The sequence below is a fragment of the Stegodyphus dumicola genome, chromosome 8, assembly GCF_044657685.1.
Source record: "Stegodyphus dumicola isolate Sdum_Otavi_A_Nest chromosome 8, ASM4465768v1".
In the NCBI taxonomy this organism is placed as follows: domain Eukaryota; kingdom Metazoa; phylum Arthropoda; class Arachnida; order Araneae; family Eresidae; genus Stegodyphus; species Stegodyphus dumicola.
In genome coordinates, this window is record NC_140775.1 from 144,028,645 (window position 1) to 144,050,847 (window position 22,203).

Here is a 22,203-nt window from a genome sequence, read left to right on the forward strand (position 1 = left end):
GCGGTTTGAGACAAAAGCATCTCGACGTGCATGGCACGTCTTTTTAGCACAAGTGGTTAATTGTTACAGATAACTCATTCTTAATTTGGAAAAGGGAAAAAGTAATTAATAAAATTTGTTCAACAAATATTTCTCAAAGGTAATGAAATACCAGTGTCTTCAAAAATGTCTCCAGGAATTTCCAATTTAAATGAAAGTGCTGAAAATTTGGAGGATTCATTTGGAACTGAAGGTGAAATAAATGGAAATACACTGCAAGTAATTAATAAGTAGGTTTCTGTTTTGAACTTAAATTTTATTTTTTGAAGAATACAGAAAATCATACATTCTATACTCGCATATTATGTTCACTACATTTATGTTAATCTGTAAAGTTATTACTTATCCTTTAGGTTATCTTCTTGTAAAATACATATTTATTGATAGATATTTATTAATAGAAACTAAAGCTAATTTGTTAAAAAGAGAAATATAAATCAAGCTTTAGCCCATTGTATTTCTTTAGCATGTGTGTTTTATATTTAATGAAAATATACAAATACAAAAAGAAACATAATAAGGTCTTTTTTTTTTTTTTTTTTTTTATTTATTTATTTTTTTCTAATTTAACCCCGTCCTGTGCTATAGCTGCAGGATTGAAGTAGAATAAACTTAAAGCATCTAAAGTTAATATTAAATTGGAATCATAGCAAGGTAATTCCTCAACTGTTAGTTGCAACTATTTATAAAAGGTTTAACACAATATCTAAACAAATCAAAATTAAAATAAGAATTCATAGAAGAGCAAACTCGAAAAATATAAATGTGAAAGGAAAAATATGCAAAATTATAAAAATAAAAATTAAACTTTAGATGCTTTAAGTTTATTTATATATTGATTGTACGTAAAAACACACATATATATAAAGCAAATAATTGCAACAGTGTTAAAAAGGATAGCTAAGAACCTGTTGCCTTTTTCCTTTCTGTAACTTTTAATATTGCATCTGCAAATGCTTTTGTCGTTGATATACAGATGCTTTCCATGACTAATTTTACATTATCTTCTGCAAAATAAAATACCAATTTAAAAAAAAAAGTTCTTATCATATCCAACAGAATTTATAGTGTTACCAGTGCATAGAATGCAAAAACCCGTTTAAAGCCATATTAACAGCAATTGTGGATATATGGCTAGCAGAAACTGTAAGAAATTATATGCCAAGAAATGTAACTTTATTACATTTTGCTTTTTTGTTTAATAATTTTTGCTTCTGTACATTTTCTACTTGGTAATATTTTCATATCATGCAATTTGTGTTTGGCAGTTTTTGTTGATCTACCTGCTATTTCTAAATTTATTTATCCTTTTCATAAAAGAATTTATATCATTATTGTTTAATTTACTAATGTACAGTACAAAGTCCATAATCCGGACTCGTCGAAACTTCAGCGATTCCGGATTAGGTTTTTTTTTTTTTTTTTTTTTTCAGATTATAGATCATCAATTTAAATCTGGTAAGATGGCATGCAGAAATTGTACAATTAAAAATATGAAACCGTAATTTATGAAATAAAGAGCAATTATGATCTAAAGGGTATCAAAATTTACAAAAAAAAAAAAAAAAAAAAGGCTTAAAATTTATTTGTTTACTTTATTAAACATTTCTTTCAATGTAAGTTGTTTCAGATGCTTCCACAAAAAATTCAAAAATTTCCTTTTTCTTTTTTCTTGTGTCATCCAATGCCATACTCCTTGCATAATTTTGAGACGGATATGCCTTTATCCATTTTTTGCAGCAATTCCACTTTTTGTTTGATGGACATCGAAACATGCTTTCGCTTTGTAGGTCCTTTGGCAGCTCCAGAATTGGAAATTCTTTTTGACATAATCGAAAGTTCAAGCTTACTTTTTATAAAATTGCTCTAACAGTCTGCAAAAAATAATAAGCTGGATCCAATTAGAAGATTAAGGAACAGCACAATCTGCAACATTAACTGAAATTCCTTAGATAATTTTAGCCTAGCTTATACCGTCCGTTGTACATTAAACGTGCATGCGTAAGCGCATTATCATAAAGTTTGTAGCTTTGAGGTCCGGATTACAGACTTTGTACTGTATCATGTTTTGAAATAGTCTCTGTCTAATATCATAAAAGTAATCTGCTGCTAGTTTATATTTTACCTTGCCTGCTAGAATTAAAAAGGCATCGTATAAAATTTTATAATGATATACCAAGCAAAAACATAAAATAAGAGAACAGAGGTTAAGCTTTTTCAGTGAATTTTTATTGAAATTAATGACTGTTTTGATTATATAACAATAATTAATTATAAATAGACCAAAGGGGCAATTTGCGCAGAAGGACTATTAATTTCGTTTTGGCATTTTGTGTTGATTCACTATAGCGTTGTTTCCCTTTTCAAATTGTTGCCACCAAATATTATCGCCTTGTATTATATTTAAAGAAATTAAATAATGAAGAATCTGCATAAATGTATGTATGTTTCTCACATTGTAATAAAACAATGGTAACTAGAGCCATCCAGTTTTGAATAATGTTATCCTCCTGCGAATATGGGCATCCAGAAGGGTCAAATTTGGAATTTGTTTTATTATAGATGTAATATTTTGTAAAACTTTAACAATTTTTTTTATTAACAAACTTGCTGATTTCAAAATGAGCAATGGCAATATTGCATGGAAAAAAAACATTTTTATATGCAGCGTGCGAGACTGTGTATTGGAAATTCTAAAGATATGCTCATGCGATATTGCTGTTGAATTGAATTTGATGGTTTAAGTGTGAAGAGCATGATATTTAATAAATAAAAGTAACACACAAAATGTTACAAAAATGCTCCCTTTGTATGTAATTTAAAATCTGATATTTTTTAATAATTGTCTTTTTACTTCACTGTAATCATGAAAAATTTGGGGTATCATATCTCAATGAAAATACCCATTTTTACTGCTACCGAATGCAAATCAACGATGTTTTTGTATGACATCTGTACATAAGGACAGAATAAAGGCATCCAAACAAATTATAAAAGTGATTTGAAATGGATTCAAAAGAGATTTTTTGTGGCGTCTGTACATATGTATGCTGTATGCATCTCGCATAATTTAAAAACGAGTAGCCTCGGAACGTTGACATTTTGTATATAGGACTGCTATAATATGTAGTTGTGCACCTTTGGTTGCAATCGGCCGCACTAAACATATATATATATATATATATATCTACTATGTTACTCGGCTTCATAAGCTCAATTTTTTTTTATTCTTATATGTTGGTAAATTGTGCATCTTTTGCTTTAAAAAGGGGTGAATTACATTGTTCTTATCTTCCAGTTAAGGTTTTTATGCCTTTAGTTAATCTGCATGCAATAGTTGTTGAATTATCAACAATTTAAACATTGATTAAGTGCGGCTAATCCTAATTTTTGTGTACTATAGCAGCCATATTTGTTCACATTTGATACTTAGCAGAATAGTGAATTCAGTTTCTGCACCTTCAGTGTCTTTGTGCTGAGTGGGACCAAATTTAAGCTTTCATTTTAGTGCACCAAAAAATCTGCCTTGTTTCCTACTGGCCGAATTGCTTATTTTTGCATAGAAACTCTTAACTTTAATTGCAAATTATTATTGTTATTATTATCGTTTTATCAACGTCGTGGCAAGCTATGAACTGGAAGTTGATCTGTCAGCACTATCCTCATCTTCAGGGCAGATGTTTTTATTTTATTCGGCTTATAATTCCTTACTAAATGTAGTATTTCATCTCGATGTACTCCGTCTTTGATGTGATTTAAATCAAATTCCTTGTCATTATAAATATCACGAATACACATCAAATAGTTTTCTGGATGCAATTTTCTAATTTTGACTATGCGTAATGTATGCTTTACGCATGCGCGTGTTGAAAAAAATGTTTAATAAAGAAAACAAATAAATATTAAGTTTTTTTTTTTGTGTTTGTGTGTACATTTTTATACTCTTTAGATCATAATTGCTCTTTATTTCGTAAATTACAGTTTCATATTTTTAATTTTATAATTTTTGCATGCCATCTTACCAGATTTAAATTGATGATCTATAATCTGGAAAAACCCCTAATCCGGAATCGCCGAAGTCCCAACGAGTCCGGATTAAAGACTTTGTACTGTATAGTGAATTTTAAAGTGTGCACTTATTCTGTTGTGGTTGACAAAGTAGATTTAATTCAATTCTATAAGTTTAAATGAAATGCAGAAAAAATGCATATAATTTAATATTTCATGCAAGGAAGTCGTGGTGTACACATCAGAATTTTTTTTTTTTTAATCTGTAAATGCACACAAACTTACTGGTTTCGATTTTGTTCTTTTACTGAGGGATTGCAGTGAAATTTATTATAAATATAAAAAAAAATTATGAAATTCTGCCTTTCTACATGTTAATTATTTTATTGGCCATACTTATTTTTCATACTCTTCAGTGCAGGGAATGAATCAAGTACTTCGTGTAGTCCCCGAACCCTTCACAAAGCAATAAAGAAACCAGCAGCACCTCCACCTCCAGCTCAGAAGTCTGTAAACTGTGATAAAAGTCTAAGTGAAGATATCATTCCCACTGGTGAATTAATAGATTTATCAGGAGAAGATGATGCAAAAATTAGTGACTTGGTTGAGAAACAGTCTATTCCTTCCAAAGAAAAAACAGATAAAAGTGCATTTAGTACTGTTGTGTGTGGGAAATCTAATGAAAACATTACAATTAATGATCAGGTTTCTGTTAAATTTGAGAAACCTGTCATTCCAGACAAACCTTTATATTCTTCATGTTCACTTGATCGCAGAAAGCAGCGACAGCTATCAACTAAAATGAGCAGTGATAAAATGATGGAAGTTATGTCTCGCAGTCATATCGAGAGGCCTACAGTGCCCCCTCCAGAGCGGCCTGCTAAGCCTCCAAAATATTCCTCCAGTTCAGAGAACTTATCAGTGACTGATATAAGAAATAATCCTAGAAAAGGTAGTGGGGATGAAGATAATTCTTCATTGTCCCCTAAATCCGCCCAGTTATCTCCTAGTGCAAGCTGTACTGACAACCAGGATGATAGCAATTTAGTTCCTACTTCAAGTACAGTCAAAACTGACCATAGTCAGACTCCTTTGCAGCATTCAAGATCCTCTTCCAAAGTTAATCGATTTGATTTTTTGATAAATCAAAATATTGATAAACCACCTGAACGGCCTCCTAGATCTGTAGGCCCCAACCCAGAAAATTCTGAAAAACTGCCAGTTACTCATGATGCTAATCTCAAATCTGATGTTTCACAGCCTATACCTACTATCATTTCTATGAAAGTGACATCATCTGAAACTGCTCCTTCTCTTGTTCCACCTGTAAGCCCACGTGCTGTTGATGCTGAAAAAGCAAAACCACCTAGACCTCAACCACCTGCTAAGCCCAAACTGAATGCTGCAAATGAAAATACCAGCTTATAAGGTAAGCTAGTAATTTTAATGCAAAAGAACTTTCTTTTTACAACTATAGTAAACCATAAAAATGAAGTTTTTCTATCTAGAATTATAGTATAGTAAAACTGTATATAAATATAGCTGCTGTATGATTAAGAACTTATTAAAAATTATTATTTAATTCTGTATATTTTATAAAAATTGAACTCAAGAACTCAAAGTTTTAAGCCAGAACTTTGAACAGATTGATTTATAAGAAATTTTGCATTTATTCCCCCCATTTATTGATCCAGTTGATAAGATTTTTATTTTGAAATATAATTGCGCCTCAGTATACATCATTACTCTCTTGCACATCCTTTAACTTATATCAAATTGACTTTTCCAACAAGAAATAAAGGAAATATAATTAATCAGATATTATAACAAAATCCTATTATAATTATTGTAACCCTGTCTAATACTAAAATACAAATGCAATGGGTGAAACAGATACTGTAGATGAATGAAAATTAGCCAATCTTATATAGCTCTTTTCTGTCTGTTTCCTTCTGTCAGATCCCTACCTGGACCTGGTTGGGAATCATCAGACCTGACCTTTACTAAAAATTTGTCCAAAAACTTTTGGTTCTGCCTTCTCCTCCGAATGTCTCAGAAATGTGATATTTCGTAGTCATTCAAGACAATGCTATTACAGCTTATTTGTTAAGATGTTACTTCTCTGCAGTTTTTGACATCCATCCATTTGGTAAAGATATCCTTGATTGATAAAGCAGGGGCTTCCTGCTCCTCATCTGAAAACCTGAAGAAAGTGCAATTGTCTTAGTCATGTGTTCATCTTTCTTGAGTTCCTGCAGATCCTCAGTGGTTAGCTCTTCTTTGTGTCCATTTACTAACTCCTCCACATCATTATCCCTCACAACCAGACCCATAGACTTGATCAGAGAGACCTTATGCTCAACTATAAGCACAGCCTCAAGGTTCATTTCAGACCATTCAGAAACTTGTTCGGAAACAAATTCCTCAGCCTCAGTCTTAAAACTGCCAAATAAAATCATCACAGTGTCATCTTTATTATCACCGCAATGTAAAAGCCAGTGTCTTCCCATGTCTCACCTTCTTCATTTGTTTCTGTCCTGTTTTTCCAAATATCAAAATATATCAGTTTTGCCAGGTTGAAAGCTCTTTCTCAGCATGTTTTAATGTCTCTGATCTTTGTTTTGTAATCGATTTCATCCCTTTCACAAAGAGCCAATTTAACAGCATTTTTGCTTTCACAGTCATGATTTCACAGTCACAGTCATGAATACATGATTCTTGGTATACAATTTGCAGTAACCGAGTTCTGGATATATATGCTATCTTAATACTTTTTAACAACTTCAATTTTCAGTTTCTTGAAAATATGGATTAAAATATTGAAAGTTTCACCAAAGTTGAGAAGCAGCCAAATGTTACAGCAGAACATATGAAGGGAAAATCCAGACATTAATGAATTTCCTGATTAAAGAATAGTTTATATGTTTTCATGTTTTGTTCATGTTAACTAATTTAAGGGAAGGGTATACGTTAATTTTATGAGACACATTTATAATATTGTATGTATGTGTGGAAGGAAGCAGACTTAGATGTAATGATGAAGAAATGTTGATTGCATGGATACTGGTATGCTGATCCATAATGAAGAGCAAATTTGATAGGAGGTAGACTAAATATCTTCCCCCCCCCCCCAATAAACATTTTATGGCCTCAAACAAATTGGCAAACTAATTGTGCCCCTTCAAGAACATTTACATTTTTGATATTGTTATAGGGGGAAAAAAAATATCCCTTCAATGTTAAAAGTGCCAGTGTCTTAGCAGAAACAGAGGTAGAAGCAAAGGTCTTGTGTTCAAGATGAAATCTTAACTCAGAATTAGCTAGTTTGGGTTTCAGTGCATTTGATTGTGCAATTAATAATGCTGTAAATTATTTTTGGATGTTTTGAGTTTCAGTTCCATTTATGTTACTACCATTATGGAAAGTAAAATGGTAAAAATTAGTCTCAAAATGACACATTTCAATTTTTTTTTTTTTTTTTTTACTAGAGAGGTGAAATACCCAAATTGAGTATTAAGGGGTTGTTATAATATAATTTATATATTTTTATATAACATGTATTATATAAAGAAATAAATTGCCTGTAAGTGTTATGCAAGGTTTATACATTTTCTGTTAAATAAATAAATTTTTGAAAGTGTTATCAGAGTTATCAAGAATGAAATAATTCAACTTACATCAGGATTATTGGACAATCTGCTTTGGAACTGATTCAAAGAACCGATTCACTTTACTGAGTGAATTTACCCTGATTTCAGAGGATAAAGTTAGTTCTTTTGCAGTTTATGGGAGCTTTTATTGGAAGCATACCAGGAATAGAGTTTTTTGTTGTTGTTGTTGTTCACAAACTGAGTCACTTTGCTGAGTGCACTTATGCCTGATTGGGGGAAAAATAAGAGAGCTCTTGTTGTTCCAGGAAAGTTCAATTTCCATTTAAGGCAGAAAATAATGTTTATCTCTTTATGCTTTATAAAAGAGAGTTTAATTTTATCACTTTCCAAATTTTTGAATAAATGTTTTTATTGTAGAATTCTATTGTTAGTTCTATGTAGAAAGGAGGGGTACTTTTCCGTTTCCCACTTCCGATATTTTTCCGCTTAAAATAATCGTGCAAATCTTGCCAAGCAGACTTTGTTGGCGACAGCATATGCTAAACACAAAATGTTAGTTCTAAGAATTTTTTATTTTGATATGGTTTGATTTTAATATGGTTTAAAATTTTGTAAAAAGCCAATAAATAAAGACAATAAATTTTTAAAAGGACATTAATTTAAGAATTTACTATGCTTTCATGGTTCAACATCCTGATTCGCCGGTTCTTATCATGTGACCCCAAGTGATATCATCTCACGTAAACTATGCTACAAAAATCTAATTCTCTCAGTAATTATCTACATTTCAAGTTAAATCTTAATTTGGAACAATAGTTTAAATGCAAGAATTAATTCATTTCGTACGAATAGCTTACTCAAATTATGTAAAATCCCAGTGCTTTATATCGCTAATGCATTCTCATTAGAATTAGTGAATTTAACCCTTTAATTTTGCCTTTGTATATTTTCGCCTTCCAGTGAGCGGTGTAATTGCATCTTAATTGACTTAATTACTGCAAATGGTCTTAGGGCATAAAATTTAACTATCTTGTAAAAATTCTATGTAATTGTATGCTAGTATTGGAAGAAACAATCAATCTGATAAGAAATGGCTGCGACTTGTTTTGAAAATGAAGCGTAAAAGGTTACCAGCGAAGATATTCTGTTTTGCATCAGTTGTACCATTATTAGCGACTTTATCGTTTGCGCCGGCAAAACAAAAAAGTACCAAAGGAGGTTTTAGAGAATTTCAAAGGTACAATTGGAAGAAATCAATTCTGGGAGTTAGTGTTTGATTTAGTTCTTCTGATTCTACTCCTGTCCAATTTTTTATGGTCTTCTCTCCAACCTCACTAACTAGACCCAATCTCACTGCTTGCTTGATTCTTTTTGCTGTTTGTTCCATCCTTGCAAGCTACCATTATTCCAGATCTTTTTCGTCAAGGTTATTGTTAGTGGGTGGTGAATCATAAAAAAGAACCGATTCATTTCTGTGAGCGAATGGTTTTAATCTAGCCCATCTATAATCAGAATCAACTTATGATCAGACCAGCACTTATAGTAAGTCAAAGGTTACTTGTGTTATCAAAATAGAACATTTCAAAACTTTTTTTATGAACTCTTTTGATTCCCTACCCCATCTGAAATAATATCTTGGTGCTTTCTGATTATTCGGTTGTCTTCTGAAAAGTGTTCACGAGCAATCCACGGTATCACCAAAATGTATTTATGTGACAGCTCAAGTTTGCACACGTGTGTGTTCAGCAGATGAGAACTCATTTTCAAATTCGATGGTAATTTTTTTTTTATTATTGATTTTTTTTGTTTTTGTTTTTGTTTACATTCAAATAATTATTTTTTCTTATAAGAAATCACAATGTGACTAAGGAATTTGCATGCTGATGAGAAAGAAAGTATTGCATTTGTTCAGAAACATGGCATTTTGCCCTATAGGACTTCAATAGGACAATTTAATAGAATGCAGGGGGGGAAAAACATTAAATTCAAAAATTTGTGTTCAATGAAGTTGTACTTCATAAACGTGTGAATATTATGGATCAAAATTTGTGCAATTCCACCCCCCCAAAGCAGAAACAGGTCATGTTAGACATGGGGAGGATGACAGTATGTGCAGTGTCAAGTTGTGCTCGATACTGAGTTTCTGCTTTAATCTAATGTTTTCTTAAGCTAGAACTGATTGCTTTATACATGGGAAGACCACTAGAAAAAAAAATGAGTAATTGTTTTGTTATGTTATGTTCTTGCATTTTTGATTTTATTACTTAGTTGCTGTTCTTGGTGTGCCACCATTTTTAAAAAATGATTATTGTCTTTTGTGTCTTTGCTGGGTGAAAAAATTAGTTGCCAACATCTAACAAATTTTCAGCGATGTGTGCATAATTGGAAAATATCAGTTCCTTTTTAATGGTTACAGTGCCTTAAATATTCGAACCTAGAGACTTGGTATATGACAGTTTGATAGTAGATTATTAATAAGAAGGAAATTTGCACACATTTCTTTATATTTAATATATAAGTTTTTGTGACGAAGAATGTCAACCAGTGGCCTAATGACTAAAGACATAAAAACTCTGGTAATTTGGCTCAGGCTTCTGTCCTAACAGTTGAGGCTGGCTACATGGGGTTTCACAACTTTTCTCAAGTGTCAGACAAATACAGACCAGTTTTCTTGTCATTAGGCAGATAACCGTAATAGTGCTTTCCCTTAGTCAAGTAATTCTATTCAGCCCATGATAGAAAGCTTAAAATAGGGTTAAGAAGGGTCTGAATGTTTAAAATAATGGTAGGAATGTTCATGAGCTTTTTTTCTGTAATCTGTTACTTTAAAGTAGGCACTTCAAAACCATTGCCAGCATCCTGTTTGTGATTGTAACTCATGTCATCATCACCGCATGGCATTTATTTTTCCATGTCATCTGAGAGCGCAGTTCAAGTCAGCCTTCATTCATGTGCTCTTCGTGAAGTAAAACATGCTAAACGGAAATGAAGCGGAAGGGGGGATTAAGCTAGGCAACATTTTGTTTTTCTGTGGCTATTGTTTCCATGATTACATATCAAGTGACGGAAAGTAACCTTGAAGCTCCTATTTTAAGCATCTGAAATAATGCTGGGAAAATTTTTAGCATTTTTAAAATACTTCAGAAGGAATTTTCAGCTTAACATGTAAAAAGGGGCTAATGCTATTACATCTAACAAATAATAAAAATCCTGTTGATTACAACAGGAAAATTTAATGTCTTTAGAGTCTGTTAACTAGTTGATATCGTTGGTATTTATTGACTTCCAGTATAATCGTACTCAACAGTCTATACCTTATATTATATAGTAACTGATTAACTGTAACTTTTATTGTACATGTTATGTAGTAATTGAGTAAGATCATATATTTTAGAGATTTCATTTTATTTTTATAAGGTTTAAGCTTTATGAAAATGTAATTTTAAATTTACTTGTTACATAATTATATTTATTGATAATACAGTTACACACTTTTTTTCCAGGTGCTGTATACGATTTCTTGATGCAAAATATGTGGACTTTCAAGTTATGCTAGTCACATAACCGTATTTTTATACTTAATTTAAGGCTTATTAAGTTTCTTGTAAAATATTATAAATTTTTTCACATAAAAGAATGATTTTGTTGACTATCCTGATTATTATATCTTACATAATATCATTGAATAATATGTTTTAAAGTAATCTGTTTGCTTGCCTGTGGCTTAAGCAGTTACGTAATTTCTTATTTAAGTGAAAAGCAAAATATAATGCAATTATATTATCCTGTTATTTTAAAGAAACTGGAATCAAACTGTGTGAAAAAAAGGGGGGATGTGTAAAATGTGGCTATCCTTTTATACTTATTGATTTCATTACATTCAGAAATTAAGAGATGAATTTTTTTTTTCTATGTGATTGGGAATTTTATTAAAAACCTATAGATTTCAGCATTTCTCAATAATGAACTTGTAATGTAACTTAAAACATCTTTTAAAAATCAAATATTTCTGTCAAAATTCATAACAACAAGATTTATCTCATTACTAAATACTAAAGATTTCATTCTAGCAGTAGAAAAGCATTCTAAGGTAGTTATTTTAGAAACACAAGAAATGGAATCCAATAATAAATAACATAAGAAATGGAACAATAATGCCTTTGTATCTACAGATAATAAATAATATACACTAAATATAGCCCCTTGTTGTAATATATTAAAAAAGTGCAAATTTTATTCCTAAGTTATATACAATGATGTGTAATAAGCATTTAATAAAGTGTACTGTATGCTGCATAATATATTTTCAGTGTACCTTTATCTTACACAAGTAAGGAGTTCAGACATTTTAATTTAATCTTCAAAAGATAATAAACCATGGAAAAAATATGCTGTACATCTATTGTATAGTATTATGCACAGTTTCAAAAGAATGGCAGAATAATAAATATTGTATTTTTCTGTCAACATGCTGCATATTTAATTAATGATCAGTTCAAATCATTTATGCAGATTTGTGTTCGTATGGTCCAGAATGCCTTGGGAAAGCAATATTAGACATGTTAGTATTGTTGTATTCCCTCTGGCCATATCTTGTCCTAGTGTGATGCATATATTGTAACTAATAAACTATTAATTTATTTTCCATCTAATTTGTTGACTGCACAGGTATTGAATTAATGTATATGGAAGCATGACTATTTCACTTTAATAAAATATCCTGTGTCTTTTTTAAGAATTTTTTTATAAATACAGAGGTAGAAAAAATGGGGATATAAAAACACCTGTAAAAGAAATCAAACTTGTATATCATTTTAAAGTGGATGCTTTTACTGTAAATAATATAGTTTAAATTTTTTTTAATCAGAAAAGTTATATAGTAAACTCCAAAATAATTTAAAGATCTTCATAAAGAAATTCAATTCAAAATATTTAAGAAAGAAAAGTGTGTAATTAGGCCTACAGGATTCCCATATATTTATTTGTCAGCTGTTAATAAATAAAATTTGATAGTATATTTATTTGCAGCCTACTGAAGTTTTGATGAATATTTAGTTATAACACTGAAAATTAAAAGGCAAATAAATGTCAGTTTAACACTTCAACAAATCTATTTAATTGATGACAGTCGAGTTCATTGAAATATTTTAACATTTTTATTTGTTGCTGCAATTATGAAAATGCTGCAAAAATCAATTATACAATTATAATTTATAAAAAGTTTATAAATCAGGAAGTTAAATTTGATAGAAGTTTGAAAGTATATTTGTTAAATTAATGCATTGAGCATACATAATTTGGCACATGTGCTGAATAGTGAGGCATTAAATATTGTTAAGAGGAAATTGAATGTCTATGTTTTGACTTTCCCAAAAATTATAGTATTTTTAAACTAAAATTACTGATCTGTCAGAATAATAGGTTTAACTCCTTGTAAAAATATATTAATCATCAGTAAATATATTAATCATGTTGAATCTGATTAGTTTAAATTTATAGTTTAAATTAAAACTATAAAACAAGGATTCTTTGTAAAGCGAATGACATTAATAACAATATTTTATTGCTCTTCTTAAGCTAGGGAAAGGGGGGGAATATGACTATGATGAATGTTTAGTGAAAAGCAATGTTCTATTGAACAATACAGAATTTCTTATTAGTAAAAAATATGGCTTTCCGTCTAAATTCCTTTATTTTTCAAGCAGCATGTGTACATCTTTCTTTTATAAGGACAAAAGTTCTTTCATGTAGGTATGTCACATTTAGCTTATTTTAAGCCACAAATATTAATGTTTTCTCAGTTTGACCATTTCTGAATTTTTTAAACATCTCATGCATAAACATTTGTGTCAGTTCTGTAATTTGTAACTACCAACTCTTCTTTTTCATTTATTTAGGAGGTAAAAAAAAAGGAGAAAAAGCTAATATCTATATTCAGAATAGAAAATAACTTAATGGGTACAAAATATTCATTTGGAACCATTATTATTAATCCGTGTATTCTTATTTCAAAATTATTTATAAATTGTTACTAGGTAATGCAGTATCTGTTATTAATGCTGTTGCAAAGAAAAGCTAAATGTTTCACTCTAGCTGTGACCATAGATATATATATATATACTTAACTTGATAAAAATTCCGTACTTTAACAAAGAAAGTGTAATCTTTTCATACTAGAATATAAAAAGTGAGAATAGTATTAAAAAAGATATGCCTATTATATTTATGTCAATTATATGAAAAGGTATTAAATAACACTTATTTAATTTTTGTGTTAAATTTATTTAACTTTCAATTCAGATTTTAGATAATCAGTAGTTATTTGACACTTGTTTAATGTATAACTTGTATGAAATAGTGTTTAATAATTTTTCTTTATTATTTTCTAAAGTGCTCTGCATTTATGTGAATTACATTAACTCATATATATATATTGTATATTATCTGGTAAGTCCGGAATTATTTGAAATATATTTATATTAACTTCAGTATTCAGGGAGTATTTAGGATGACTTTGGTGCTATTTTTGAATTCATACATTTTTTAAAGATCAAATGTGTAGCTAAATTCTAACTTTTATGCAATATTTAATTTTAAATTCTGATGCTATATATGTTCAAAAGAATTAACCTTTGTACAAGAAATTAAAGATATATGACTGATAAAAAAAGAAAATTAAGATGTATAATTGAAATTTATGAAGATTTTCTGCATTTAAATTGTGTAAAAAATAGAAACCTGGATGAATTTTTGCTATTAAAATTATATTTTTGAACTTAAATATTGCTGCCAAATAAATCATTCCTATTATAACTTTAAAAATTGATTTTTATTTATTTACTTCATGAGTTTTTATAAATAATTTTATCTTGAAAGAGAGTTACTTAATGAAAAATGCTTTTGATTTCATTTCTGTTATGTGATATAATATACCAGAAACAATAAATGCCAGTTTTTGTACTACTTATTAAACATACTTAGACAGTAGTTATAACATGTGGTCTGTTTAACTGTCTAGTAATTAATGTATATTTGAGGGAGCTGTGTATAAAAATGGCATTTTTTAGTTAGACTATTTTAAATATCTTTCTGAAAAAGTGGATTATTTCAGTATATTTTCTCATGTACTATTTGATCTTTTAAACAAGGATGCAGTCACATTTATTTTCATGAGCAAGAACATGACAAATTTCTTTGATAAATAGTTGTTTACTAATGTACTGGAGCAGATTTTCCTTTCAAAGTTATTTTATTACTTGTAATACTTATAATTTGTGGATACAATTCTTAATTAATTATGTTTAAAATTGTGTGCAGTTTTAAGGAAATTGCTGAGATTTTCATTTAAGTTTCATTTTAATTATGTTGCAGGAATATTCAATGAAAAAAATCTTAATTTTTATATATTAATTTAGCAATAATTGTTAACATGTTAAAAGAATATATGTTATATTGGTACTAAAATACTTTACATGTTCATTTTAACATTTTCTATCAGTTAAAATTTTAATATATCCCCTGTATAAGTTTTTTTTTTTTTTTTTTTAAGTTTGTTTTATGTACATACATGCTTTTTTATTTCATCAATATCTGGAATTAAAAAAATATCATGTTTGTGACCTTTGCTGCTTATGTTTTTGCTGGATGAAATATGTTAGTGTTTGTTATGTGGTGCAATGTTGTTGAGTGCTTAGTGAAGTCTTGTAATTTTGTTTATAGATATATTTATATACTTCAAAGAATTTTTCATATTTTGTGATATGTGTAAAGATGGTGATTAGTTTGTTGAAAACTTATTGTGCAACTATGAAGAGTTTATCAATTGTTACAGTATTATAGAACTGTGTTCTTCTTGAATTAATTTCTTATGTAGTTTTGCAAAAGACTTATTACTTCTTTTATGACAGCTAGTTGTTACTGTTGATATATAATTTAGAAGAAATGCCAAAATTTAATTAGAAACACTTTACATGGTTAGTATATTGAAATGTTATCAATAAATTCAAATGCTAATTAATAAAATCATTCAAAGTGGATGCTGTGGATGAAATGAAAATACTTATCTCAAAAAAAAAAAAAAAAAAAAAAAAGATAGGAGGTACGAATCCAGAATAATTATTAAATGTTAATCTAAAAATTATTTTAAAAATATTTAGGGGACTGCTAATTTGAGTTAAATGTTAAAATCTATTAGCATCTATTTCTTCTCCCCCCCCAATTCCTACTATTAGCTCACACTCTCCCTATATCTTGTTCAAATTTTCAGCTGTTAATCAAACACTTTTTATTCATCCATTCAAGTTCAAATACATTTTATTAAACTTGCAAGGACACTTGATGCTACTACAATTTTTTTTTTCCCTTTGTTGACCTAAATAGGAATTGAATTTGAAAAAAAAAATATTTAATTAATTTTCAATCGTTAATAAAATACTTTTTATTCGTCCACTCAATAAATGCCAGTTACCCAATAAATACAGTCAAGTTCAAATACATTTTTATAAACTTGTAATGGATGACACTTGATGTTAATATAGTTTTTTCACATATTAATTTTTTTAATTTGTAATTTAATTTAATTTTTTCTTTGTTGACCTAAGTAGGAACTGACTTATTATTAAATTATTTATTATTATAAAAAATTAATTTATTATTATAAAAAAATATTTTATATTATTTGTTATATTCCATATGTAAAATAATAATTGGCTTAGTAAGTCTACATCATTATTACAAAAAATGTAATTATTTGAATTAAAAAGCTATATCATTAACTTCAAGTGTTGAGAAATATGAAGTAACCGAATTTCACTATTTATTAAATAAAAAATGTATATGGAATTATGCAAAATACTTTATATATTTTATTGCATGATTGAAATGTATTTTGTATTTCTGTCAATTAATGTCTTCAAAAATTTGCCAGCAAATAATACATGAAAATTTTACATTAAAAAATGTATTTTAATAAAAGGAATAGATTGATTTTGAAAAATAATTATGATTTTATTACTTAATACCATCCATGCCACACTCAGATTCCAAATCATTGCTTCTCTTTCCCTCTCTTTCTTTTTTTTAAAGCACAAACCTTTTTAGAAACACTATATATATACCTCATTCTAAGTTCAGACACAGCCTCAGAATTTCGAGATGTTTGTATTAATTTAGAATTCAAACAACAAAATTCAGCGTTATATTTGCAAAATTTCACAAGACTAGTTTCGATGGTTTTACCGAACCATCATCCTCAGCTGCCAAAGCGCAAAAAAAAAAAAAAAAAAAAAAAAAATTATGTATGTAGTTAATGACCTATATTATTTAGTATTAGTTTGCATCTAAGCAGTTATATGTTAACTGACCAAAGTATTTAATTTATAGCTTTCCTCCTCAAACTTACTCAAATTTTGGTATTTATATGTAAGTTTATAGTTTATGGATTTCCTTCTAACTCACTCAAAAGTTGGCATTTTACTTATTTTCCACTTATACTTTTGATATACTGACAACTGTACCAAGACTTCAAAATTTCTGTATTGTATCATATTTATATTTTTATAGCATTGTATGTATCTAATATGATTATTTTTAAATAAATGCATCATTTTTTAATTTTTTAATGAGATGATTTTTGTATGTTTAAGACAATTCACTGGCTGTTATTGTAAAATTCATATTTTTCCCATTTATGTTAAATATATAATCTAGTTGTGTAACTGAAAGTTTATCTAGATGAAATGTTTATTTTAAAGATATTATTAATTGTAAGAAATGTGATAAATTTCAAAAATTTAATAAATGAGTTTTAAATATATACTGTAAAACTGTTATAATTCTTTTTTGAGCCCCTACCCCATTAGCTTTATCAGTTGCATTTTCTTATAAGTGTGTGTAATAGCTAATATTTTTCTTATTGGAAAGGAAATTATTACTATCACTTGGAGTAGTTATTACTTATTGTTAGGTTATACATTAATTTTAATGGAAGTAGTTATTTTAGATATTGATGGAAATTTATATTGAGATGTATTTACAGTATATAAGTGTAATTTTTATATCTACCATACATGAATAAAAATTGTAAATGCATTCTCAATCAAGACTGACATAATATTTAAAAGAAAGTTTAAGTGACTTGCAGCAATAAAGATTGAAATTTCTGATTTTTAAACTGAAAAGCAATTATTGAACTTGCATTTTTCTAGTAATATGCTCTTTATTATTTACTTAAAAATAAGTAAATATTTTTCTGATGATCTTTTTTTATGCATACTTTAATTTTTGATCTGATAATTTTGTTTTGTACTGTAATATTACAAATTTCATGTATAGAATTGTTCATCTGTAATGTTTCTACTTAGCGTTGTAAAATAAATTCCATTCAGTATCATTTTGCTTTTTCCATCTTTATTGTGTATTGTAATGAAATTTTAAAGAAATTTCGCCATTTTTTAATGAACAACCAACTTTATTCGTCAAAACTTACAGGAACTGAAAAAAAAATTTTAAGCGCGTGCATCGTCTGCACGGATATTCTTTGTGCAAGGTTTCTTTACATTTCTTCCTGGTATTATGTTGGTAGCATAGCAATGCAAATATGTTACAGTATTCAAATATCATTTATTATCTAAGAGTGATGAGATGAGAGATATGTGAAAGAAGCACACTACAAGAAAAGACTTGGCCATTATTGCATCACGTGGTGTCGGACAATCCCAGCATCTCACTTTAGGTAAACTGGGATGTAAGATTTATTTAAGGTAAGATGCTAGCATGCTTATAACAATAGAATCCACATTCATGCTTTTTTAATGTGAGATAGGTTCTTTCTTCAGTGAAATGAACTCCCCTTCCCATTAGGCAAGATCAGGTGTTTTCTCATAGCAGACAAACTGCACACACATTTTAAATGAAAATAATATAAATTGATTTGTTTGAGTACAACAAAGTGCATAAAGGCTATTTATTTAAGAGAGATAACTTTTATGAACAACATAGTTAGGGAAATTGCTTATATTCATGATGCACATGGGGGGGAGAATCATGAAAATGTACTTGCAGACTCAAGTCAAACAACCAGTGTCAGCAGTATTATCCACTCAGTCATACAGGTCGGGCAGTAAAAATATGCATTTTAAAAGTTTCAAGTTTGATGACAAAAATGATGTTACTAATTTTCTGTATATAAACCATCTTATGATGTCTTTATAATATAAATTAGATTTAAAATTCATGTATTAAAAATCCAGTCAGTAAAAAACTGCAGTTCTTTTTTAATTATAAATAAAATATACTTTAAAATTTGGCAAAAAAAAAAAAAAAAAAAAAAAAAAGCAACCTTAATTTGGTACAGACGTAAATTATCGATTTCAATAGCAATCTGGCGTAGATCCCTCTTTCTGGAGCAAAAAAAAAAAAAAAAAAAAAAAAAAATTGAATACAAATTTGTTCCAAATTTTTTTGGTTCATAACTTTATTTCTGAAGATATTTATAAATTTAATTTTTCATACAGTAAACATGAAAATTTTGCATAACAGTAAATTATCATGAAATTATTTTAAAATACAGATACTGCCTTTCATAATAACTATTAGCCATGAAATTTTAAAACTAGGGGGGAAAAAGGCAACTTTGGCATAGATTTTGAGTAAAACCCTACTGATTTAAGTGGTGATGTGGCATGGGTCAGTTCCTGAAGACTAGGGACCTGTGCCAGATCGCCACAAAATCTGTAGAGTTTTTATTTAAAATTTGTTAATCTTCCAATTAGAAGTGAATAAAACTTTCAGTGCTGATACAGGGTTCGTACGGTCCTTAGGTTTTTTGGAATCGATTTTTGGTCCTTAATTTCGCCCAAAATCGCAAAAGGTCCTTAATAATAACCATTTGAAATTCCTGTTTTTAGAACTGCCATTTTGGGTGTGAATAAGCATTTTGGAGGACTGTTTTCGGCGATTGGTTGACAAATATGGTTATCTTTTGAATAGATTCATGAGTTATAATTTGTTCCTATTTCTAATATTAAATGATGTGATATTCGAGTTTCTGGGCAAGAAATAAAAGATAAGCATTTCGAAATTATTTCATTTATGCTATGAAGAGCTCTTAAACAACTTTTCCCTTTTGCGGACGTAAATTCTTTTATTAAACGGTTCTAAATTTGGCGTTTTTAAGATCAATTTCTGTTGAAAAATTTTAAGTCCGACATTTCCGAATTTTTTGACGATTTTTTAGAACATTATTATAATAATTTTCATCAAAATAATGATAATATAGTGAAAAATAAGCTTTTCGAAATTATTTCTTTCTTTTTTTTTTTTTTTTTTTTTTTTTTAATGAAGAGCTCTTGAACAATTTATCGCTTTTGGTGATGTGAATTCTTTTATTAAGCGATTCTAGATTTGGTGATTTTAAGATCAGTTTCTATATAGAAAATGTTTAATTTGGAGATCTGGGAATTTTCGACGATTTTTTAATCGTCGAGATTTATTATAATATTGATAGATTTCATTAAAACAATGGTAGTATGTTTAAATTATATTTAAGAAATAGCATTAAAATAAAACATTTTTATTTTTCGCTGTAATAATATAAAGTGATATTGCTTTCCATTTTAGTGACTTATTATATAATATTTTGAGTCTGAAAAATAAACAAGTTAATAAATGCTATAAAGCATAATTTACGAAAGAAACGAAATTATTCTTAGCAAAAGCAAAATAGCTATGTAATTAATTAAATACGTCTTCTTTTTATTTTTTCATGGTAAGAGTTTTTTCCGTATAATTGTCTTAGAATGTGCATCACTTTTCTCTATAAAATTAATTGTCTTAGAATGTGCAGCACTTTTCTCTATAAAATTAATTTTACACATTTTTCCTCTGATTCTTTTTTTTTTTTTTTTAAAAAGCCCGAAGAGGCACTTTGCCAGCAGGGCTATTAATTTCATTTTGGCATTTTAAGTCATCCACTCTAAAACACTTTTGAATTTTTGCCACCAAATATTAGAGCCCGGCATTATATTTAAAGATATTAAATAATGAAGAATCTACATGAATGTATCACCGACTGTCAAAATACAACAGTACCTGGAGACGTCAAATTTTGAATAACATAGTCCTCCACTCGAATATGGGTATCTGGAAACCAAAATTTGGAATTTGCTTTATTTCCGATTTCATATTTTGTAAAAATTTAACGAATTTTTTTTACTAACAAACTCAAAAATTTCAGTTTAACCGATCAAATTTCAACGATTTCAAAGCGAGCAATGGCAACGCTGTTACGGGAAAAAAATAACAAAAAAAGCGTTTTCATCTCCAGCATACGAGATTGTGTATCGGAAATTCTAAAGACGCGCTCTTTTTAAATATTTTGTGATATTGCTGTTGAATTGAATTTTATGGTTAAGTGCGAAGAACATGATACTTGATAAATGAAGTTAACACATAAAATGTTAAAATAACATCCCTCTGGGCGTAATATAAAATCTGAAAGCCTTCAGATTTATTTATATTATTATTACGACAAAGAGGCAATTTGCTCAGAAGGACTATTAATTTCGTTTTGGCATTTTGCGTTGATTCACTATAAATGTCGGTTCACTTTTCAAATTGTTGCTACCAAATAAATATTAGAGCCGTGTATTACATTTAACCCTTTGCGGCACAGTTCGTCCGGTCTGGACACACCTAAAAATTTCCTTCTGTACGCACAGAAAAATTGAATGAAAAAGGATTTATAGGTTACTCTGAACCTTCTTTATTTATAGTAGATGGCAGCTCAACACAAACCAGTCCATAGATTTTAGCCATGTTTAGTTTTTTAAAACCCTCATTTTTCAAAGAAATCTTCCAGATTTTTTCAGGGTATAAAAGGAATTGTTTGAAAAGAAATTTCTATGTTATTTTTTGGCTGTATACTAATCTCCTTATTCTATATTAGTTTTAAATTTTTACCTTGAATTCTTGCCTAAAATCAAACGGCGAACCCTAGGTGTGCCCAGACCGGGCTCACCCCGATGATCTAGGACAACTGAGAGTATGTAGTGTTTGTTTCTCCGCATCTCATCGGTCAGTTCAATGCTCGTTTCAGCACTCTTTTCGAAGCTCTATTCAATCAGTGTGCCCACTTTGGGCACACCCACAGAATTAATCGATAAGTGCTATCTTCACAAAATTTTACTTGTGTACTCCTCTAGGCCTAATTAGACTGCCTACCTTTTTTTTTTTTTTTTTTTTTTTTTTTTTAAATCAAAACTCCAACTTTAAAAGATAGCGTACCGGAAAGGGTTAAAGAAATGAAACAATGAAGATTCTGCGAAAATGTATGTATATTTCTCGCATTGTGATAAAACAATAATACCTAGAGCATCAAATTTTGAATAATGTACATTTCCACCTGAATATGGGCATCTGAAAGCCAAAAATTGGAATTTGTTTTATTATCTATTTCATATTTTGTATGAATTTATTAATAAACTTGACGATCTCAAAGCGAGCAATGGTAACACTGTACGTGGGGGACAACATTTTTATCTCCATA

General features: G+C 29.0%; 1 protein-coding gene across 1 annotated transcript in view; it reads left to right on the plus strand.

Moving 5' to 3' along the window:
- Window positions 1–19,102, plus strand: part of LOC118193374 (rho GTPase-activating protein 44-like) — a 72,466-nt gene extending 53,364 nt beyond the window's left edge. The window contains exons 15-17 of the mRNA XM_035364453.2: window positions 140–269; window positions 4,464–5,476; window positions 11,162–19,102. Coding sequence (XP_035220344.1) covers window positions 140–269; window positions 4,464–5,475 — 1,142 coding nt within the window. The 3' untranslated portion in view covers window position 5,476; window positions 11,162–19,102. The remainder of the gene's footprint in view (window positions 1–139; window positions 270–4,463; window positions 5,477–11,161) is intronic.
- Window positions 19,103–22,203: the final 3,101 nt, after the last annotated feature.